The 18,831-nt window shown below is 42.3% G+C and overlaps 1 protein-coding gene across 2 annotated transcripts in view; it reads left to right on the forward strand.

Moving 5' to 3' along the window:
- Positions 1-267: 267 nt before the first annotated feature.
- Positions 268-18,831, forward strand: part of galntl6 (polypeptide N-acetylgalactosaminyltransferase like 6) — a 152,772-nt gene continuing 134,208 nt past the window's right edge. Inside the window, exons 1-2 of one of the 2 annotated variants that reach the window (XM_076295814.1) lie at positions 268-402; positions 17,832-17,834. In XM_076295814.1, coding sequence (XP_076151929.1) covers positions 268-402; positions 17,832-17,834 — 138 coding nt within the window. The remainder of the gene's footprint in view (positions 403-17,831; positions 17,835-18,831) is intronic. The other variant, XM_076295813.1, reaches the window with a different exon arrangement.

Genomic DNA, 18,831 nt, shown 5'->3' on the forward strand with positions numbered 1-18,831 from the left:
TGGTTTGTCGGCGTGTCAGTAAGTATGCGCGTTTGCCTGAATATGAAGGTTAACTGCTGCCAACTCTTCAGGTGTGTAACATGCATTCAACAGTGCGATAACGCGGCTTCTTCTTTTGTTATTTTTGTAGGTTAAAGTTTACCTGCCGTTACAGAGGGAGGTAGAGTAACGTCGTTCTCCCCCTGAGTCATTTTACCTCTACAGTCTTGCCACACACGGACTCCACAGTAGCCTGTATAACATCTGTGTCAGAGGTGATCCCACAAAATGAAGAGACGACAGAAGCGTGTCTTGCAAATGGCTTTCCTTTTTATGGTGGCACTTATATTTTTGCCAAACGTTGGCTTGTGGTCACTGTACAAGGAGAAACACCTGATGAAGTCACACGAAGCAGGAGAGCAGGTAGGCTGTCCACATTCACTTTATTTGTTTATTACAACAGCAATCAGGAAGACTGCACATTACATGTCCTTACACGTATTAAATGATGTCAAGTCTTACAAGCTGATAAGACAAGATAAGACACAAACTTATTACGGAATAGAAACAATCAGTTTTCAAGGGTCTGCGAGAGCTGCACACATAGGGTGCGTGCGTCAGTGTTAAAGAGGCAATCGATAGTTAATCGGACATGTAATATAGGTAATTCTGGGCTCTTATACTACTGTAATACTGCAATGAAGGGGGCAACTAATGAAAAATGATCTGCCACACAATGTGCATGCAGTAGTTAAATAAAGGGGTCAATGTTTTCACTTGTGCTCATACTGTATGTGAGAAACACTTCTTACTTCTGCACCAGTTTCATATCAGTAGGCCACACTTATGACTTAGAGGTCAAGTAGTCATTGTACTAAGGTTGTACAACCTACAATGCTCAATTGCATACAAGGTATGGTAATGAACTTAACTGTAACTGACATAATGGCACATAGGAGACAATAAACTATCAGGTCTTTTTGTTTTCCCTATCAGACACTTTCTTGTCTTATATAACTTATTTATTATGATCTATGCATATATATTTGATGAAATAATCTGTTGTTAATTTAGGATCGGCCATCAATTTGTCTATTAGACTTAAACCCTGAAACAGGGACTTTGGTGTCACATACAGTTTTTAACCATGTTAAAATATTGTGAGAACTTGAAACCTTGAGAACCTACACAGTATGAAAATTAATAGAATATTGAAATAGCACAAAATGTTTGTTCTTTAAACAGACCATATACCATGAGACCATGACAATATTGAACTTCAGAGATGGAAATGCATTATATCAGGGTTCAAACTCTCTACATTTTACTGGTACGCAGAATCACAATGCGTGTGACGTTCATGCATTGCTTGTGTGGAACCTAAGAGTGAATCTTTGTCTGTGCTCACACCACTGTAGCTCTGCTGTGCTGCGCTTTACTCTTGTGGGTTTATGTAAACGAGTTTTTGCACAGTATTAGTGATAATTTGCAATGACAATTGGCTCATATGTTTGTGGGGATGAGTTTAATTAGAGAAGCCAGTGCATGATCAAGTGTGCTTTTATTGCTTTGATCCATTTCCTCTGGTGGATCTGCCTACTCAAAGTAGTCTCCTCCAAGCAAGCACTAGCAGTGCCACATATGCGCCAGGGATGGGAGTTTGAATTCTTGTTTCTAATGTTATATGTGCCTAAGGTCTACACATGCGTGCACTATGGCTAATGCATCCACTCCTGTTAGCATGGCAATTATCCACATTATAGTCCGTGTGGCTAAAATAACAGCAATTAGACTTAATACCTACTCCATTTTCCTACCTAGCCTTTTTTCTCTCTTCCCACTACATCACCCCACTTAACATGGTGTTATATCACACTGTCCTGTGGTCATGTCCAGGTTGTGGTTTGGCATCTCTGCTGCAGTCAGAGACAAGGTTTCTGTTAAGTTTCAGGTTACAGCTGCCGAGATGCATTTGCAGTACTTAGGGATGAATGGCTGGAGTTCATTTATTGGGTCGTGTAATTGCTTCACTCCCATTTGTTTCATCTTGTTTGCATGTGGTTGCCCTTGGCCTGGCCCCTTCCTGCACGGAGCCAGTCACTCCATTACTGCTGAAGCAGCAGCGAGATGCTGCAGTAATGACAGACACACATATCAGGGCGGACCTTACATCAGGGTCCTGTCCTCCTTCATGACCTCCACTTAATTCTCACTCAGCCTCAAAATGTCTCCTGCTGCGGCGAAAGGCCGTCTTTCAAGTGTGACCCGTCCTGTCAGGGTGTTATGGGGTTGACATCGAGAGGGGTCTATTCCACAGGTATAATTTATTCCAAGGACATCTCGGCTCCGTTGTTTTGCTCCCAACATCTCTCAAAGGTCAGCTCCCTTTTTCGAGTCCTTCAGTGAAGAGGCTGATACCATATGCCGCAGAGGGACCATTTGACAGAGATGTTTCCTCCCTCCCCCTTAGCAGCCAGTTCTGTGATCTGGGATGCTGTCCTTTTACCAGTTGGCTCATTTTCAGTGCAGACCGAACTGTAAAAGGCAGCTGTCATCTGTGACAAACAAGTTTGATGAGAGTTTACAGCTTAGTGGAGAGTTAACAGGGGCGGCGCAGCGCTGATGGCAGAGCAGGCGGCAGCTCCAACGAGATGAGCTAGGACAGGAAACAAACCGCGGGCTGGCAGCAGAGGCTGATCCACAGTGGCAGCGGAAGAATGGGAACAGTCCTGCGGATCAGGCTAAATCCGCATGTCACAAATTTTCTGACTCAGGCGCGCAGAAGTTTCGCAGCCACAGGGACAGAAAAAAAGAGTAAATAAGATCTTCTTGGGCTGGGGCCTTTTGTTATTACGAGAGGGGAAATAACTTGGTGTGATGTTATTGCTGTACCCTTACAGCCCTCCTTACTGAGCTGCCTTCTTTGTCATTCTATTTCTATTAGCAGTGATTGAATCAGATTTGTTTTTTTAGTCCCTATTTTGTTTCCAGTTGGCTGAGCTTAGATCCTGCTGTGGGTACGTGATATTTCAAATAATACCTAACAAGAGATGTTTTATTTTTGTACCATGGGAGAAGTCCATGTGTATTAGCATATGGGCCAATGCTAATCAAACAAATCTTTATCTGTTTCTGTCTTTCTTTCTCTGTTCATCTTGCTTATCTTCATCTTTCACGCATTTATGAAGAGGTGATCTTGAATCAGCCATGATGGCCTGGGTCAGTATCTAGATGCAGTGAACAGCACATACACACACACACACACACACACACACACACTCTGTCCTTTCTCAAAGGAAGAGCGCGACAGAGGCCACCAGCCTGATGGACATCTATTGATGCTCAGAGATAGATAACGGCTGTAGATGGATGGAAAAAATGTCCCAGCCCAGACCAGACAGAATTGATGAGGTAGGGGGGCGGCCGAGTGTGGAAGCGCCCACTCACACACACAATCGGCCGCGCCTAGTCTCGCAGTCCGGTTGTCTGTCACAGTGCTGACAGAGGAGGCGGTGTAAATTTGCCCAAGAAGAATGAGGATGACACAACACAAAACCCTTAAACCTTTATATATCCCCTCCAATTGGAGGCTAAACTCCCGGATGCTTAGCCTGGAAGGAGTGGGTGAGAGTTATCGTCGGTTTCCATTTGGCCACAAAGTGACAGGGGGAAAAGAGATGTTGTAATTGCAATTACCCTCAGTGTCATGTTGGAGAGATGCATTATGGTAATGTACACGTCAGGCTGACAGTGGGAGAGCAGGGTGAACAGGGTACCAAATTATTTCAGGGGAACTGCAGACAGACCATGGAGAAAAACAGAATTCCACAAAAGCAGCCACGAAATCTATTGTTGGTATGGGGGGTAAAATGGTTCAACTAAACCATTTTCAAAATTGGTCCCATAGTTCCTGTCATAAGGCATGTAGTATTTCTCTTGAAGGCTCAGATTATACTTCAAGGGGGTTATACTTCAATTTTGACCAGTAATAGGTTGTTGAGTATGTAACTGTCAGACAGTGACCATCTGTCTGCTAAAAGAATGACAAAAAATATATTTCTATTTATGCAACATTAATTTTATTTTAAACGCACCCCAGTGTCACCAGGGAAGTCGTTTCTGAAAAAGAATATTTTAAATGAAAGGCAAAAATGTGTTGTTCAGTAATTGTTACCTAGAGCTTATATATGCGCATATCTGGACATAGAAAGATTCTATGCTCTCTGTTGGAGCATAGAATACAAACATAAGCACAAGAGAATACATCACACACACACACACACACACACACACACAAACAAACCCATGCACACACACACACACACACACACACACAGACACACACACACACACACACACACAAGGAGCTGGTGTCTGGCATCCATGTGCAGTGTTGGGGCTTTTCATCATTACCCAGTTTAATCACTTGTTCATTTCAGGGCCCCGGTCTGTGCACTCTATGACCCATCTGAAGAGAGGCAATTTAAACCTGATTATTCTCGTGTGCCCCTTTGCGTAGACCATAGGAGCGATGTCTCAGGTTGTTCTTGGGGTCTTTGCAGATTTAGAGTAAAAGCATTGGGTATGGAGTGAGGACCATATACCAGAGCATAGTCATATAAAAGCACTTACTCACCGGCTTATGAAACAAAGGAAGATGGGCACCTATTTGAGCTTGTTGCACAGGGCACTTCCATTAAACTAATAGCACTCTCTCATGAGGCTGAAAGCCCCCTCACAGCCACTTATTTCCAATTTCCTTTGGTATTTATCAAGGAAGGTGACACAAACACAATTTTTTCACTCAGTTTTGGGTCAGGTTTTATACAGTGCAGATAGGATGACACATTGTGAATCAATAGCAATAGCTACAAAAAGGTGCAAAACACAAGCTGGGATGCTGACATGTCAAGAGATCATGCCAGTTTTGTTAATGAGATGGAAAAGCTGTAGGACTCATTCTAAACGTACTCACTAGTAAAATGAAATAGCCTGTTTCCTCTCGTGTGATGTTTGGAAATATATGAGATTATTGATGTGATTAGAGTTATTTCTGAGTGACTGATTTAGATTATATATAAAGACAAAGTAAAGACTTTGTAAGCATAGAAGCGGCATAGTAGTGTGAACTGCCAGTTTAGATACACTCCTCCAGTTGGGTGATTGTTATTCAAGGAGAGTGAAGTCTCTCGTGGTTTATGGCTCCTCTCTGCGGAGCATGTGCAGATTTATGACGTTAAAATCCACTGCACAAGGTGATATTTGTCATCGGTGAAACATAACCGCAGTAAAATGAGACAGTCAGTTTTACAATGTGGTCTCATAGAGACTGTGGGCATGAGGGCATCACGATTGTATGGAGTCATTTTAGCGTCCCCAGTAATAAGCAATCTAAAATCAACTTCTCAAACGGCAGGTTACTGCTTCCATGCTAAGTGACATAAATGAACCAGAGTAAGTGGACACACAGAAAACAAAATCTGCAAAAGGAAATGTGCTTCTTATGACATACAAGGAGGTTTATTTGTCACATACATAGAAATACTAACATGCATAGCATGTAGTGAAATTTCGTTTGGCGTTCAGCTTTTTCTGTGCGAGTGTAAAAAAAGAAGGATGAAGAAATATTTTTAATAAATAGCAAGAGAGAGTATAAAGTGCAGTGTGTGTACAGTCCATGTGCAAGTGTGTAAAAAGTGTAAGTGGAGTTTATATAATCTTGTGTGTGTTCAGGATACAGATGGCTTGAGGAAAGAAGCTCCTCCTCAGTCTCTCTGTTCTGGTCTTGTAGCAGCAGAGACGTTTGCCTGACCTCAGTGTTTTGAAAAGTCCATGGTCAGGATGTGAGGAGTCCTTTATAATACTTTGGGCCCTGGTACGTGCTCTTTTCTTGTAGGTCTCCTGCAGGGTAGGGAGAGGTGCTCTGATGGTGCTCTGATTATATGGATATTATAAAGGAACACTAATTTAAATATTTTTTTAAGCACTGTTTGGGAGATGCCTGTAGCGTTGATTGACAGCCATCTCTTTCCCCACAACATATGCTCTGACGTTACAGAGCTCTCCACCTCTTTCCCTTTCTCCTCCATTTTACTAGTAGCTCTAAGCTCATATTACCTTTATCAATAGGGGGTGTCAGCAGACTTCACTCACAGGATATCTCTGCTATAGGCATCCCAGGACCACGGCCAGCTACCAAGCCAAACATGCTTATTCTCGGTGTAATCCACTGGGCAAACTAGCCAAATGATTGGCAAACTGTCTCATGCATGAACTTGTTATCGAGCCCTAATTAAAATGATTGGTATACAGTAGCACTAAGTCAGTCAGTGAGCAAAGTGTCTTCTTGTGTATGAACTAGATTTTGTGGTCTGTGGCAGCATTTAATTGACCCACTGATGGTTGTGCTAAGGATCTTGCTTGTGGCATTAAAGTAGCAAATAGACTTTGTCTGGTTATTAAATTAGCTGTAGTAAGACTTAAAGTTCGACTTTGCACTTTGCCCATCATTTAAATTCCATCACCAAATGTAATGGATCACTAAATGGACAATGAATGTGAAATAGCCATATGAGGACGCCTTCTGTTATTATTTTTTACTCTCTCTCTCTCTTGGAGTGGGATGCTCTTGTTTTCTTTTCAAGGGTCAAAGCAACATGATGTAGCATACGGTATGCCATACCACACTGGGTTCAATAATTCGCTTTCTGACTCATTTCTTCGTGCCTAATTGACTAACACTGTGATATTGGCTCCATCTTCCTCAGTGTAATCACATAAGCTTTTGTTTGTCTTCGCCTCATAATTGAATTGAGTTCGATTGGTCTATAGGTGGTTGCATCTCGCACAGTGGGACTCTCCGCCCTACTGTATCTCACCCTTCCCTTCTTCTGCACACCTCAAGATCAATACACATGAGTTTTTAAATCTGGCTGAGGCGTCATTATCACATCTCTGGGCCTGGTGCAGACGTAAGGAGAGAGAGAGGGGGCTAGTGCAACAGCCGTCCATTGGTTGGTCAGTAGGTCTGAGGCTACTGCAGCTCTCCCTCTGTAACACCCGGGCTACAAGGGATCTGAGATTGAAGTGCTTTGTTCACGGAACGTAAAAATAGTTTTAAATAGTTTGGTCTCATTTTTTTGAATTTACGCACCACTATCACGACTGATGGAGCCAGTTGGGAGGTTTTATAACAGTTTGGTTCTATCTGAGTTTCCATCTGACCTTTGAGGGTGAATGTTGACCATTTGAATGCAAATGAATGAGCGGGAATGCTGGGAATTCAAAAGTCGAATAAGGAATGAGTTTGCTAGAGGGGGATATATGTTCTTCTGATTTACATAGGGTGTAATGTGACTAAATGATTGAAGCGAGTTTTATGTGACTTGTTTTGATTTTATTCTGTGTATCCTGTTCACAACTTTCTTGATCAGTAGAGTGTCCATTTTAATACAGCACATGGAAGCATACAGTATTTCTTACTAATCCTTACTATTTCTTTTTAATTCCCTCAAATTTGCAAATGAGTTGGATCGAAACCCAGCTATTAAACAAGGTTTAGTAGACAGAGTTTGACAGAATAAACAGAGTTTGCATGGTCAGTTTTTCTTTTTTTGCTTTGTTTAATTTAACTTGTTAATTTTATATGCTGTACAACATGGTTTCTCATTTAAATGGAGGGTATGCTGGGGCGGTCATTGCCTTCGGGAGAGTGTGGGATCTGCCTCCCCCTGCAGTGGAGCTTAGTGACCTGGCGAGCTGACAACCCTCTCTACAGACTTGGCATTGGAGCACTCTAAGAGGCTGTTGTTCTTAGAAAATTACAAATTGAAGCTTTTGTACAATTTTGTGGAGGCTAGGATTATAATGCATTATGAGACAGCCTCCCTGCATGGAATTGTGTGTGTGTGTGTGTGTGTATGTGTGTGTGTGTGTGTGTGTGTGTGTGGAAGGCAGTTGACAGTAGCAAAATGAATCACAAATACAGTAATTTTCATTACTCATCTCAATATTGTTTGGCATAGACAATTGTATTCTGGCTCCAGATATACACAGTGCAGCACCGTTAGCAAAGCAAACTAGGGAACACACCATGGCAACTCTAACAAAAACATGACAAAATTCACTGTTAGTACCTACCTACTACCACTTATTTATTAATTGAAGCAAAAGCTGACTTAATGTCTGTAATGCAGCTTGTTGAATATTAATAGCGTTATTGTAAAGCCTGCCCCCCTGTAATTTTGGCCCAATTTTAGCTTTGATTTAGTCGGACCCAACAAACTTTAGAAACTGGCCAGATTCTCATCTGATTTGTTGTGCCGTTTGACCATGCTCACAACCTCTGATTTAATGTACTGTTGTGCTCATAAGTTTACATACTCTGTACATAGACATGCTAAAGTTGACTAAAAAGAGAAATCAAAAAGTAATCTTTTGGAAATTGATCTTAATGCCTTAACTTAATAAATGAGGAATAATCCAACCGTTAAGGACACCAATTTTGTTTGTGAATGAATAATGTATCTTAAATAAATAAATGTCCTTCCTTAAAATACAGGGGTCATAAGTATACATACCCCTATGTTAAATTCCCATAGAGGCAGGCAGATGTTTATTTTTAAAGGCCAGTTATTTTATGCATCCTGATAAAGTACTCTTCACCATACCTAGAGATTGGCATGGTTTTATTTCAGTTAGTCTAATAACTGGTTTGATTTGCATTGAGAGATAATCTCATGACCCCATGCCAATCGTGAGATATGGTGAAGGGTTTGTGATAATGTGGGGCTATTTTAATTCCAAAGGCCAAGGGAACTTTATCAGGATGCATAGTAAGTATGGCATTTAAAAATACAAATCTGTCTGCCTCTATTGGAATTTAACATAGGGGTATGTATACTTATGGCTCCTGTATTTTAAGGAAGAACATTTATTTATTTACGATACATTATTCATTCACAAAGAAAATTGGTGTCCTTAAAGGTTTTGTAGTCAACTTTAGCATGTGCATATGTACAGGGTATGTAAACTTATGAGCACAACTGTAATTAGATGACGTAACAATCCACACTCCAGCTGTGGTGTAATTGTATTGGATTTCTGGCAGAAATGTTTGCCGGCCGTCTGTTAGTTTGAACAAGTGAACAATTTGAGCGTGCAGTGTGAGCACAACAATTGAGAGCGATTGAAACGTGTAGTTTGACTTGCCATGGCCAGAGTACCTCGCTTTTGCTCTCCCTGTGATTATTTACAAAACAAAGGAAGGTAAAACTGAAATATTAACTCTCAGTGATCACTGTGAGTCACATCCTATGTCATATTAGTGTGAATGAACTTGATTGTTAATCTCTTGTTATCTCTCAGTGATGCTGATGGTTAAGAATATATTGAATTCAATTTCCTTTTTGCTTTTACATGTAATGAACTCCTCCAACCGTCTTGCTAATTTATTGTGCTGATGAGAAAAGATGGCATCAGTGCAATTGACTGTGGCTCACCACAAGGGAAGTCCTAATTCTAATTAGGATATTGTGAGTAATTTTAGTGTGCTATCTATTTAATTAGAACTACTAAATTTTTATCTTCTAATGAAAGGGCGAAAATAGTGACTGACACATGCACACTTTCAATATGTTGTTCTCAGGGAAAAGAAGTGATTGCCGTCGTCTGTTTCTCTGTCTGTCAGAGAGTTATTCTCTGTCTTTCTCTCTCTCTCTCTCTCCCTCTCTCTATGTCTCTTTACCCTCTATCTCTTTATGTACCAATATACTACCTTGGCACTGATGTCATACAAGTAGGTAGTAGGTGGAAAGATGGTGAAATGTACAGTATTTCACTGTTTAAGGATAATATGGCAGTTGGGATTCTGAATAGAAAATGGGTACGGTGGAGCAGCGGTAATGTCACAGCATGACAGTCACTCTGCCTGAGTTTTATCTCTGAAACCGCTGTTTCAAGTCAGTGCTGCTTTGGATGAAAGCGCCTGCTAAATACCAGTCAATTTGAACTTGAACATTGTCTGCTGAGGTTAAGGAGCCAGATGGAGGTGTAGAGAGCAAGAACTGATCCATATGTAGGCATGACATCAGGGAGATGGTATTGCTATAGTCAACAATTGATACCACCTCCCAGACTCCCACAAAGGGACACACGGAGTGGCTAGATTACCAGCAGTTGCTCTGTATCTCTATGCTGTATGCATATGTATGGGTGGTGTGTATGTGTGTGTGAGAGAGAGAGTGAATGCGTGTCAATTATATTAGCATGTGTGTGTGAGAGAGGGTTTGTGTATGCACAAGAGCCCATCAAGAGGCTTTCAGGAGTCTTAGGACACATCTTAGCAGAAATAAATATAGTTAGTCATACATGCGCTCTCCTCCAAGCTTGACGCTAACAGCCATGCACTCCGTTGTCGGCGGCTACCCTTTGCTCCTGCAGATGTGCGGATTCACTGGCTCTGTCTGTGGGCTGCTCTTCAGTCGGCCCAGCCACCACTCCCCCAGCCTGGCTCCTTTTGACGCTGGAAATAATGCTCACAGCAGCGTCTCAAGCACATCAGCCACGCTTGGCTTCCCAGTGCCACTGTAGGCAGCACTGTTTTCTCAGCAAACCTCTGTTTTGTTGTGAATTCTAATACCTATTTTTTGTGTATGTTGTTGCTGTTGTTGTTGTTGTTGTTATATTCTGAGGAAACACGTTGCTATTGTTTGTTTGTCAGGTAAATGAAGCGGAGGCATAAATCGTGGTGGTGTTTGACGTGTTACTCTGTGGGTCTGTGGGTCATTAAGAGAAGAGCTGCTCTCTCTCCTCAGTCTACTGCCCCTCTGCTCCACAGTTATTTATGGGAGTGTGGCCGTTCACACAGACGCTCCTAATTACAGGGCCACTATTAAGATTAATAGCTTCAGCCGGATGCATCTGCCAAGTTTACCTTTGCATCACGCGCTTGATGGATGGGGAAGGAGACGAAAGTTTCCGTTTCCCCTCATGACGTTAAGTTCTAACTAGCTGTGGAGCTGCACCGCAGTGACTTGTGATGCGAGGTGGGCTGCCGGTGCTGAGTGGGCTGCCGGTGCAGACTCATATTAGAGAGGCAGACAGGAATGTGTGAGTGTCAAACATGACCCCATATTGATCCCCTCTCTGTCACTGCACTTCCATCGATTACATGTGCTCGGTCTCTCTCTGACTGCTGGTACCCCCCGCTGTCTGTGCCTTTTCACTCCGTTTCCTCCATTTACTCTTCTCCGTTGTTCCTTTCATCCCCAATATTCTCCTTTCTTTCCCTCTGGTCTCATCAGATGTTTTTCTTTTTTCCAATTGTGTCCTTGCCGCATCTAATTTGTGATGGTCACCATTCAGTGCCTCCTGAGTCACACGGAGCTCCAAGGTCAGCATGAAAGGGTCTATTCAATGAGCTGTTTTTCTGCAGTGGCTGCTGCCCTTTTGATTATATGAGGAGGCCATGTCTTCAGAATGGCTCAATTTCAGTGCTAATGGTCGAATCAGTCAGTAATTGCTGTCTGTGTCTTCCCGAGGAAACCCATTTCATCCTGCAGGTCATTAATAGTGTCCAGCAATGAGTTGCGGGCATCAAAGATTCTGTTGTCAATTTTATATCTTGTTTTACCTGCTGTGATTGATCTTTGATGCATGCCACATTAGATTAACCTGGCCCTAGCCAGATGAATGTCGTTCCGCTTAGCTCCGCCTAGCTTCACTCACATCCATCTGGAACCTCTTCCATTGAGAGTGATTTCTCCAACCAACTTTATGGTTTAGCGAATCAGGACGCAGGGCGGGAGTTTCATAGATGTGACATAGCGTAGAAGCGACTGTGAGACTGTTATCAGCGTCACGGGTTGGCTTCGATGAGAGTGGTTGAAGTAGCACGTCAATAGATGACGGACAAGTGGCTTATTCAATCATATGCAAGCATTTTTTGATTAGGTCCAGCCTTCTGAAGCAACATTTCAATGGATCGGTTCCAGATGGATGAGTGGAGCTAGGCGGAGCGAAATTCATCTGGCTAGGGTCAGGTTAACATTAGATAAGGTTAAGTAGTTATTTTTTACAGGTGAGCCCACCAAATTGTAGAGAAAATAAGAAGATATTTTATTTTTGTTTTGGTAGAACTGAGTACCATGTGCACTTTTGAGGGAACAGTTATCTAGAGAGGACAGAACTGGTAATATCACAGTAATTATAGAGTGGAATCCTATGGTTGCCTACAGTCTTTGTTAGTCGCGTTAGTCTTTTTGATTCTGTTCTCTCGGCATCGTGTCTGATTCCGAGTCTCTCCCTCCCCCCTTGTGATTTCCAAACATGAATTCTTCATTGCATGGCGCGTCATTGTTTTTGAGATGCTTTGTTCAAAGAGAAAGACAGACAGAATGTGACAGTGTTATTAGGACCTAAAGAAAAACAAATCACCCGAGCGCGGTGATGAGTGACTGCCAGTGCCTCATAATATCAGCGTGAGACGGAGGCTTTTTCTTATAGTCAATCCCAGAAGCAAGGCGTGACAGCCACTTTGCCTGTGATTTGTTTACATGTTTTTGTCTCCCTTCATCTTGGATGTTATTTGTGTTCGCCCTCAGAGATGCTACCCAAAAATCCTGGGTCGACTCCTTTTTCTCTGACACCCAGCTACGGATGTGCACACATTTGAATGACTGAATAAATCCCCCCCACACACACGTTCTTTCCTAACTTGCTGCCACCCCTTTTCCACCGCACTCGCTTTCTCCCACATTCCCCTAGTGGACTTGAAGTGACAAGCTACCAAGACATACCAATGTGATGGTGTGTGTGTGTGTGTGTGTTTGTGTGTGTGTGTGTGTGTGTGTGTGGGGGGGGTCTCTCTGAAAACTGAAGTGAAGGTACTGTAGTTGGAGGAGGCTGAAAGTTGGAAGTTTGGAACTGCTGTGGAAGAATTATGGTATCTATGGAGCTTGGCTGCCATGAATGTGTTTCTCTCTCTCTGTGGTGATGTACGCTAAAGCAACGTGTTGTGATATGAGTCATCAAATGCCTGACTGAGCTACATGCTCTCTCAGCCTATTGACGTAAAGAAAGGTTGAGGACTTAATGCACAGTCCTCTGGATGTCTAAAGTAAGTTGATATAATGATGTAAGTCCAGATGTAAATGTTCTTTTCACTGGGCGCAAATGTGGGAAACCATAATATATATATATATATATATATATTATAGTACTTTGTAATATATAATATATATTCAATATATATTCAAGGTTTGACTGCTAAGAAGACAGCTATTTGCAGTTCATGGTCATACAGAGGAACAGAGGAAAGAGCAGTGATTGAGCAGAGCTGATGAATTAGTTTCCATGGTGAAGGAAATGTGAATGAACACATTCCTCCAGTCTTTGTTAAACACATTCCTTTCTGGCCATACAGTGTTGCAAATATACCTCAGCTATCGTTTTCACAACAAAAACAGACTTGTGACTTGTGTTTCATATAATCACAGTTTCTCTTGCCAAAGGGTTTTGGGCAAATTCCAGCAACACTGTTGAATTTTAGTGATCACATTGTCTTTTTGTGTAAAGGGAACAGAAAGTCATCCTTTTAGTTGTGCTTGGTATCACCACACCTTGAGCTAAAGCATGCTCTTCCCATGCCTGAACCACATCCTTCAACAATTATTTGACTTGGTTTGAATTTGTCAACTTCTGTCAACCAACGGTGCCTGCTGTTGTCTTTCTTGTGAGAGAGACAGAGCGAGAGAGAGAAAGAGAGCGAGAGAGACGGTGTGCCAAATGAGATGTAATGAGACTTAACACAGCCCATGTATACCTACCTGCCCAGGAGTGGTGTTCATTTCCAGTGGAGCTCTGAGTCAAAGACGAACCTCTCTTTAGTCCCGTGAGTCCATCTGTTAGGGTTGCAAAAGTGTTTGTTATTAGCATGTTTCCACATCTCTCTTGTGGATGAGTCCCCCTTTCAGCCACACTCATCTAGTCGGCCCCTGTGTTTATCTCCCCAGCACAGGGATTAGAAATGTAATTACAGCCTGCATGTGACATTTTTGTCATTTCTTGCCTCAGAGTAGGCACTAGGCAGACATCATAATGAACAAACCAAAGCTGTGCTTTGAGAAAGGTTCATATATTGGTCTCATGGTTTGTAAACAAAACATTTTGTTTTTGAGTGGAAAGTTACCTGAAGTGAAAGGTTTGAATTTCATGAATGTTTAACAACACAATTTTAACATTCAGTTTTGACATTGCAGTGAATAGGGCGTTTCACTCCTGGACATTGCCCTAATGATATTGCTTTGGTGTACAAAGATGATGTAGGCTGATTCCACTCATGTCACAAACCATTGTGTTGCTGTTGGCTGGGAAAACAGAGGGTTTGTTTCAGTTCCTGTATTTTACCTGCCTCAAGGGCCCAATACAGTAGGTTTGTTTATTAAAATAGGAACTATTTATTGACAAAATATGATATTTATGGATGGAATATATTCTGATGTAGACTATACAAAGAAGGGTGATTGTCTGGTAGCTATCTGAGATTTGAGGCACTTTAGAAGACATCCTTCTGCAGTTCTGGAAGCGTCATATTGAACCAAATTGGCTGGCTCAAGAAGGCTGCCACCTGGTTTCTTAGACCTTAATGGGCATCTCATGAAAAGAAAGCTTTCGACCCAGCCGGCGCTGAGGGCTCCAGGAACGCCAATGTCGTCCTTCAGCTGGTGCGCTGAGCTGTCTGTCTCACACCTCCTAAGAGAGTGTCTGGGTATTTCAGAGCTAACAGAATAAGTACTCTTCATACTGTTTCTCCCTGTTCCTTCGCTAAGCTATTAGCAGTTGCAGCTTTGACTTTTTTATTCATGTTCTGCTGCTTAGCAGCACGTATCCCTCATATGAGTCACATCTGATTCATATAGTAGCCTATGTCCTGCTGTTCAACTCTGGCCCACAATAACGATCGTCAGAGTTAATGCTGTGTCTTGTCTGTCACAGTGTGACTTGAAAGGGACACTATCTACTACACTTCATATCGTTCAAGAAATTTGTAACACCATGCCCTCTCCTCAGCCGACACCCCACCCCACCCCACCCCACCCCACCTTCTGTTTTCTCTCACCTCCTCTGTCTTTCCCTTTCTCCACACGCTGCCTTTCAAACAGAGAGAACATTTCCTGAAAGTGTGTGACCCAGATTCTTCCTCCCTATTTCCATTCTTCAGATGTTTTCTCTAAGTGTGCGGCACCGAGTCTTGCTTCTCTCTACCATGCCTCGCACCAACAGTTGTTATTCTTAATGTTTCAATGCAAATGTGTGTGTGTGTGTGTGTGTGTGTGTGTGTGTGTGTGTGTGGTGGGTGGGGGTGGATGTGGTGATGAGGAAGAGGGGGCTCCCCTGAGCACGGAGTCATTTACTTTAAAAATGTATCCCCTAAACAAAAAGGCAACTCAAAGGGAAAAGTAATGACTGTGATGCGCCTTCCTCACTGAGGCTCTGATATTTAATCAGCTATCAGTGTGGGCTGCTGAGAGCACTTCAGCACGGCAAGTGCCCGCCACATTTATTTGTTTCTTAAATTAGACGAGCCCTTAAGTGGCTGCAGGGTGAGGGAGGCGGCTGGTGTAATTTCATATCCGTCTAATTGGCTGAGGTGCTTTATTATGCTTCCCTTTTGGCTCTTTGGCTCGCTGGGTTACGCTCAAGACGCTTGCTCTCATTACTGATGCCTCAACACTTAACTGTGCCCCACATTTTTTCTTTTTTTTCCCTTTTTTTAGAGGACAAAACAAAACAAACCCGAAATTTAGCCTGTGGCACTGATGAGAATAATCTGAGTGTAGCGTAGCCTGAACTGCGGGGTCATGTGGCTGCTGTTTTTATTCCCATACATGCCATCAGCGCCTAGTAAAAGGTGAGCGGAGAACGCAGCTCAGGTGGGTGTGACTGCAGTCTGCAGCTGTTGTGCTGTTGTCCTCCCAGGTGTTCCATCTGTATTGGCACCTCAGCTGGGCTCCCCAGGCCGGCTGCTGGACTGCCGCCAAAAGGTAATTAAAGGCCCTCAGTTAGCCACTGCAGCCCTTTAACAGGTTGGGAGAATGATCACCCGCAGCCTCAGGTCTCTCTCTCTCTCTCTCTATCTGTCTCTTTTTTCAGTATGTATGTCCCTATGTGGGGGAAATGATATGTAGATTTTTTGCTGATTCAAAACCATAGGGATGGTAATGACGCCATTAAATTGAACCCAGGAAATTAGTTTTTTTTCTCAGATACATTAACTGTTGCTTTGCTGTGAACATGGATGCTTCACTTCCATAATTTTCACTTCCATAATTTGTAACCAAGGTTTTTATATTGATTTACCAACATTTCTTCAGCTATAAGTTTAATCCACGAGGGCGGAGATGGGAATGCATTTCTTATAATCATTCTTTGTTTGGATTAAAGCACAAACTGTTTCTGATTCATTGGGTCCCTTGTGGGCACTCAACCCCAAAGTAGTTTCGCACATGCCATGGATAGCTTGACGCTGGTAACCATCTGAAAAGTAGTATTTTTTTATATAATAAATTCATGTTTAATAAACTGAGGCTAATGCACGAGTGCAGTCTCTACATTTTATTTGCATAAAGCGCTGTCTTTACACATTGTGTCTCATACACAAGAAATTACTGTATAATTGTATGAATATTCAACATAGCTTGAGTAGTAAAGAGCCGTGTGTGGTCTATGCAAATACAGCCAGTGGACAAGAGCATAAATCCATGCTGTGGTTCGGCATAATGCCTTTTGTTTTAATGAAATTGAGATTTATTGTTTGAGCACTGTTAGGTACATAAATATTTGGATGACATTATGCCAACATTAAGATGTGTTTATCGTTTGCGTCAAAAGGATTGGAGTAGGCAATGCACTGCATAAACATTGCACAACACAGTGTAAGTCAAAATGCTAGACACTAGTTAGCCTGAAGCATTAACACACTGGCCAATTACACTGGTATTTCACTTTTTCATTCAGCTACTTTTAAACAGGGCTCAAAGTGCATCGGTGTCATCTTTTTCAACCTTACATAAGAACAACAAACAAAAGGCTTGTGATCAAAGATACTGTTATGACATTTCAGAATGAATATGCAGTTTTTTCTGTCTACATTTGCATAATGTCATATGAATGAGCCTGCCCATTACTCTGTGGGCACCTTTCTAAAGGGCAGCCCATAAGACATTTATTCAAAAGAGGAGCTGTAACCTTGAGGATGACTTCAGAGGGCTGGGAAAGGGACACTGTTATTCAAAGGCCACAACCAGGCATCATTAATCAAAAACCGACCCAGGCTTGGGAGCATTGTTAGTTTTACCCTCAATCGGTTGTTCAGAGAGATAATGTGGTGAAGGCCTTCAGGTGCATGCTGATTGTTCATACATAGCCTTTTTCAAAATAAGGACCAAGGACCAGAGCCTATAGGAAGAAAAAAAAAGAATATACCGTAATCCTCTGATGGCTGTATTTTCCATTGTACTGGCAATGCATACAGATGACAATATGGTCTGTGTTTGATTAGTGATAGATATGTCATAAATATCCGCACCACTGCAGCCTCTCTGTGTTGCTGCTGCTCTTTCAATTATGTGTCACTTTTCTGTGTCTAGAGGCCCTCGCAGGCGCAGTCTTTCTCTTTCATGTCACATTGGCTTCTGCAGATCAAAGCATGTTAACTTGGCCTTATGAATATATCAGGATGACATACACGCTTAGGCTACATCATTATGTTCATCTCAGCCAGTAGGAAGACATAAATGTTTCAGCCGCCCGACTGTTGGCGGATATGTATCTCAGATGTTGAGAAAGGGGAGCAAGTGAGGATGTGGGGGGAATCCATTCTCACGGCGCTAGCAGGAACTCTAGCTAGCCAACTAGCTAATTGTGCTGTTATTTATCATAGAAAACAGACCCCAAAGAGGGGGGACTATCTTCCTGTTTGCCTTTGCCAGTGTTAAGTGCATGAGCCTCCTCCACTGCCTGGAGGTGTTCATTAATGGAGAAGTACAGTAAACATCTATTATATCAGCAAGCCGGCTGCACACCAGTGGCCCAACAATAAGTATGTCACATTGATGAATTGGCTGCATTTCTTCAGTGGCCTTTTCCTTCCCACCTTGAGGAAATGGAAGTAATATCGAGCAAACAATTACAGTAGCCATCATGGAATGGAATCGGTAAATTTTACAATAGACCATCTTTCATTTTTTGAAATGTATTCTTAAAATCCAAGAGACCTACCGTAGCAGATTTTGGAAAGTTAAGGCACAATGACAAATATTGCCATTTTTTATAACCCAACTAAAGGAAATGGCCTTTATTCAAACGTATGCTGGAAATAGGCCCCTCTCACAGCCTTTGTGACGGCTCTCAAAATTGGTGCATTGATAAAGAATTTGTTGAGTGACAATAAAAAACTGTCTGTGACTGATATGGATGCAGATATTCCATTAGATGAGCCCATGATGAGATTTCTATATAAACAAAATAAAATAAAGGATACTATAGAACATGTACACATTTAGCCACAAACTACAACCTTGGACTAATACTGCCCTGTCACTGAAAATTATTTTCATATCTGCTGGCCAAGTCATCACACCCACGCATTATTCAAGGTGAATCATCGGCACATCGGTTACACACAGGCGTGACAAAATACTGACATAAATCAACAAACACTGCATCCAATGGCCGCTGCTTTCAAACCACTGCAGTGAGGCCTCAAAAGACCAAGCCCGCCCCCAGTGTTTTCAGTACTTTCATGCCTCGCGTCCGCCCCCCGTCGCCAGCGAGCCATGGCGGCCTGAGCAG

This window comes from Alosa pseudoharengus, unplaced genomic scaffold, assembly GCF_046254945.1.
Source record: "Alosa pseudoharengus isolate Yale_2024_CS ecotype anadromous, Long Island Sound unplaced genomic scaffold, YU_APseudo_1.1 YU_APseudo_1.1_scf_2, whole genome shotgun sequence".
NCBI classification, from domain to species: domain Eukaryota; kingdom Metazoa; phylum Chordata; class Actinopteri; order Clupeiformes; family Clupeidae; genus Alosa; species Alosa pseudoharengus.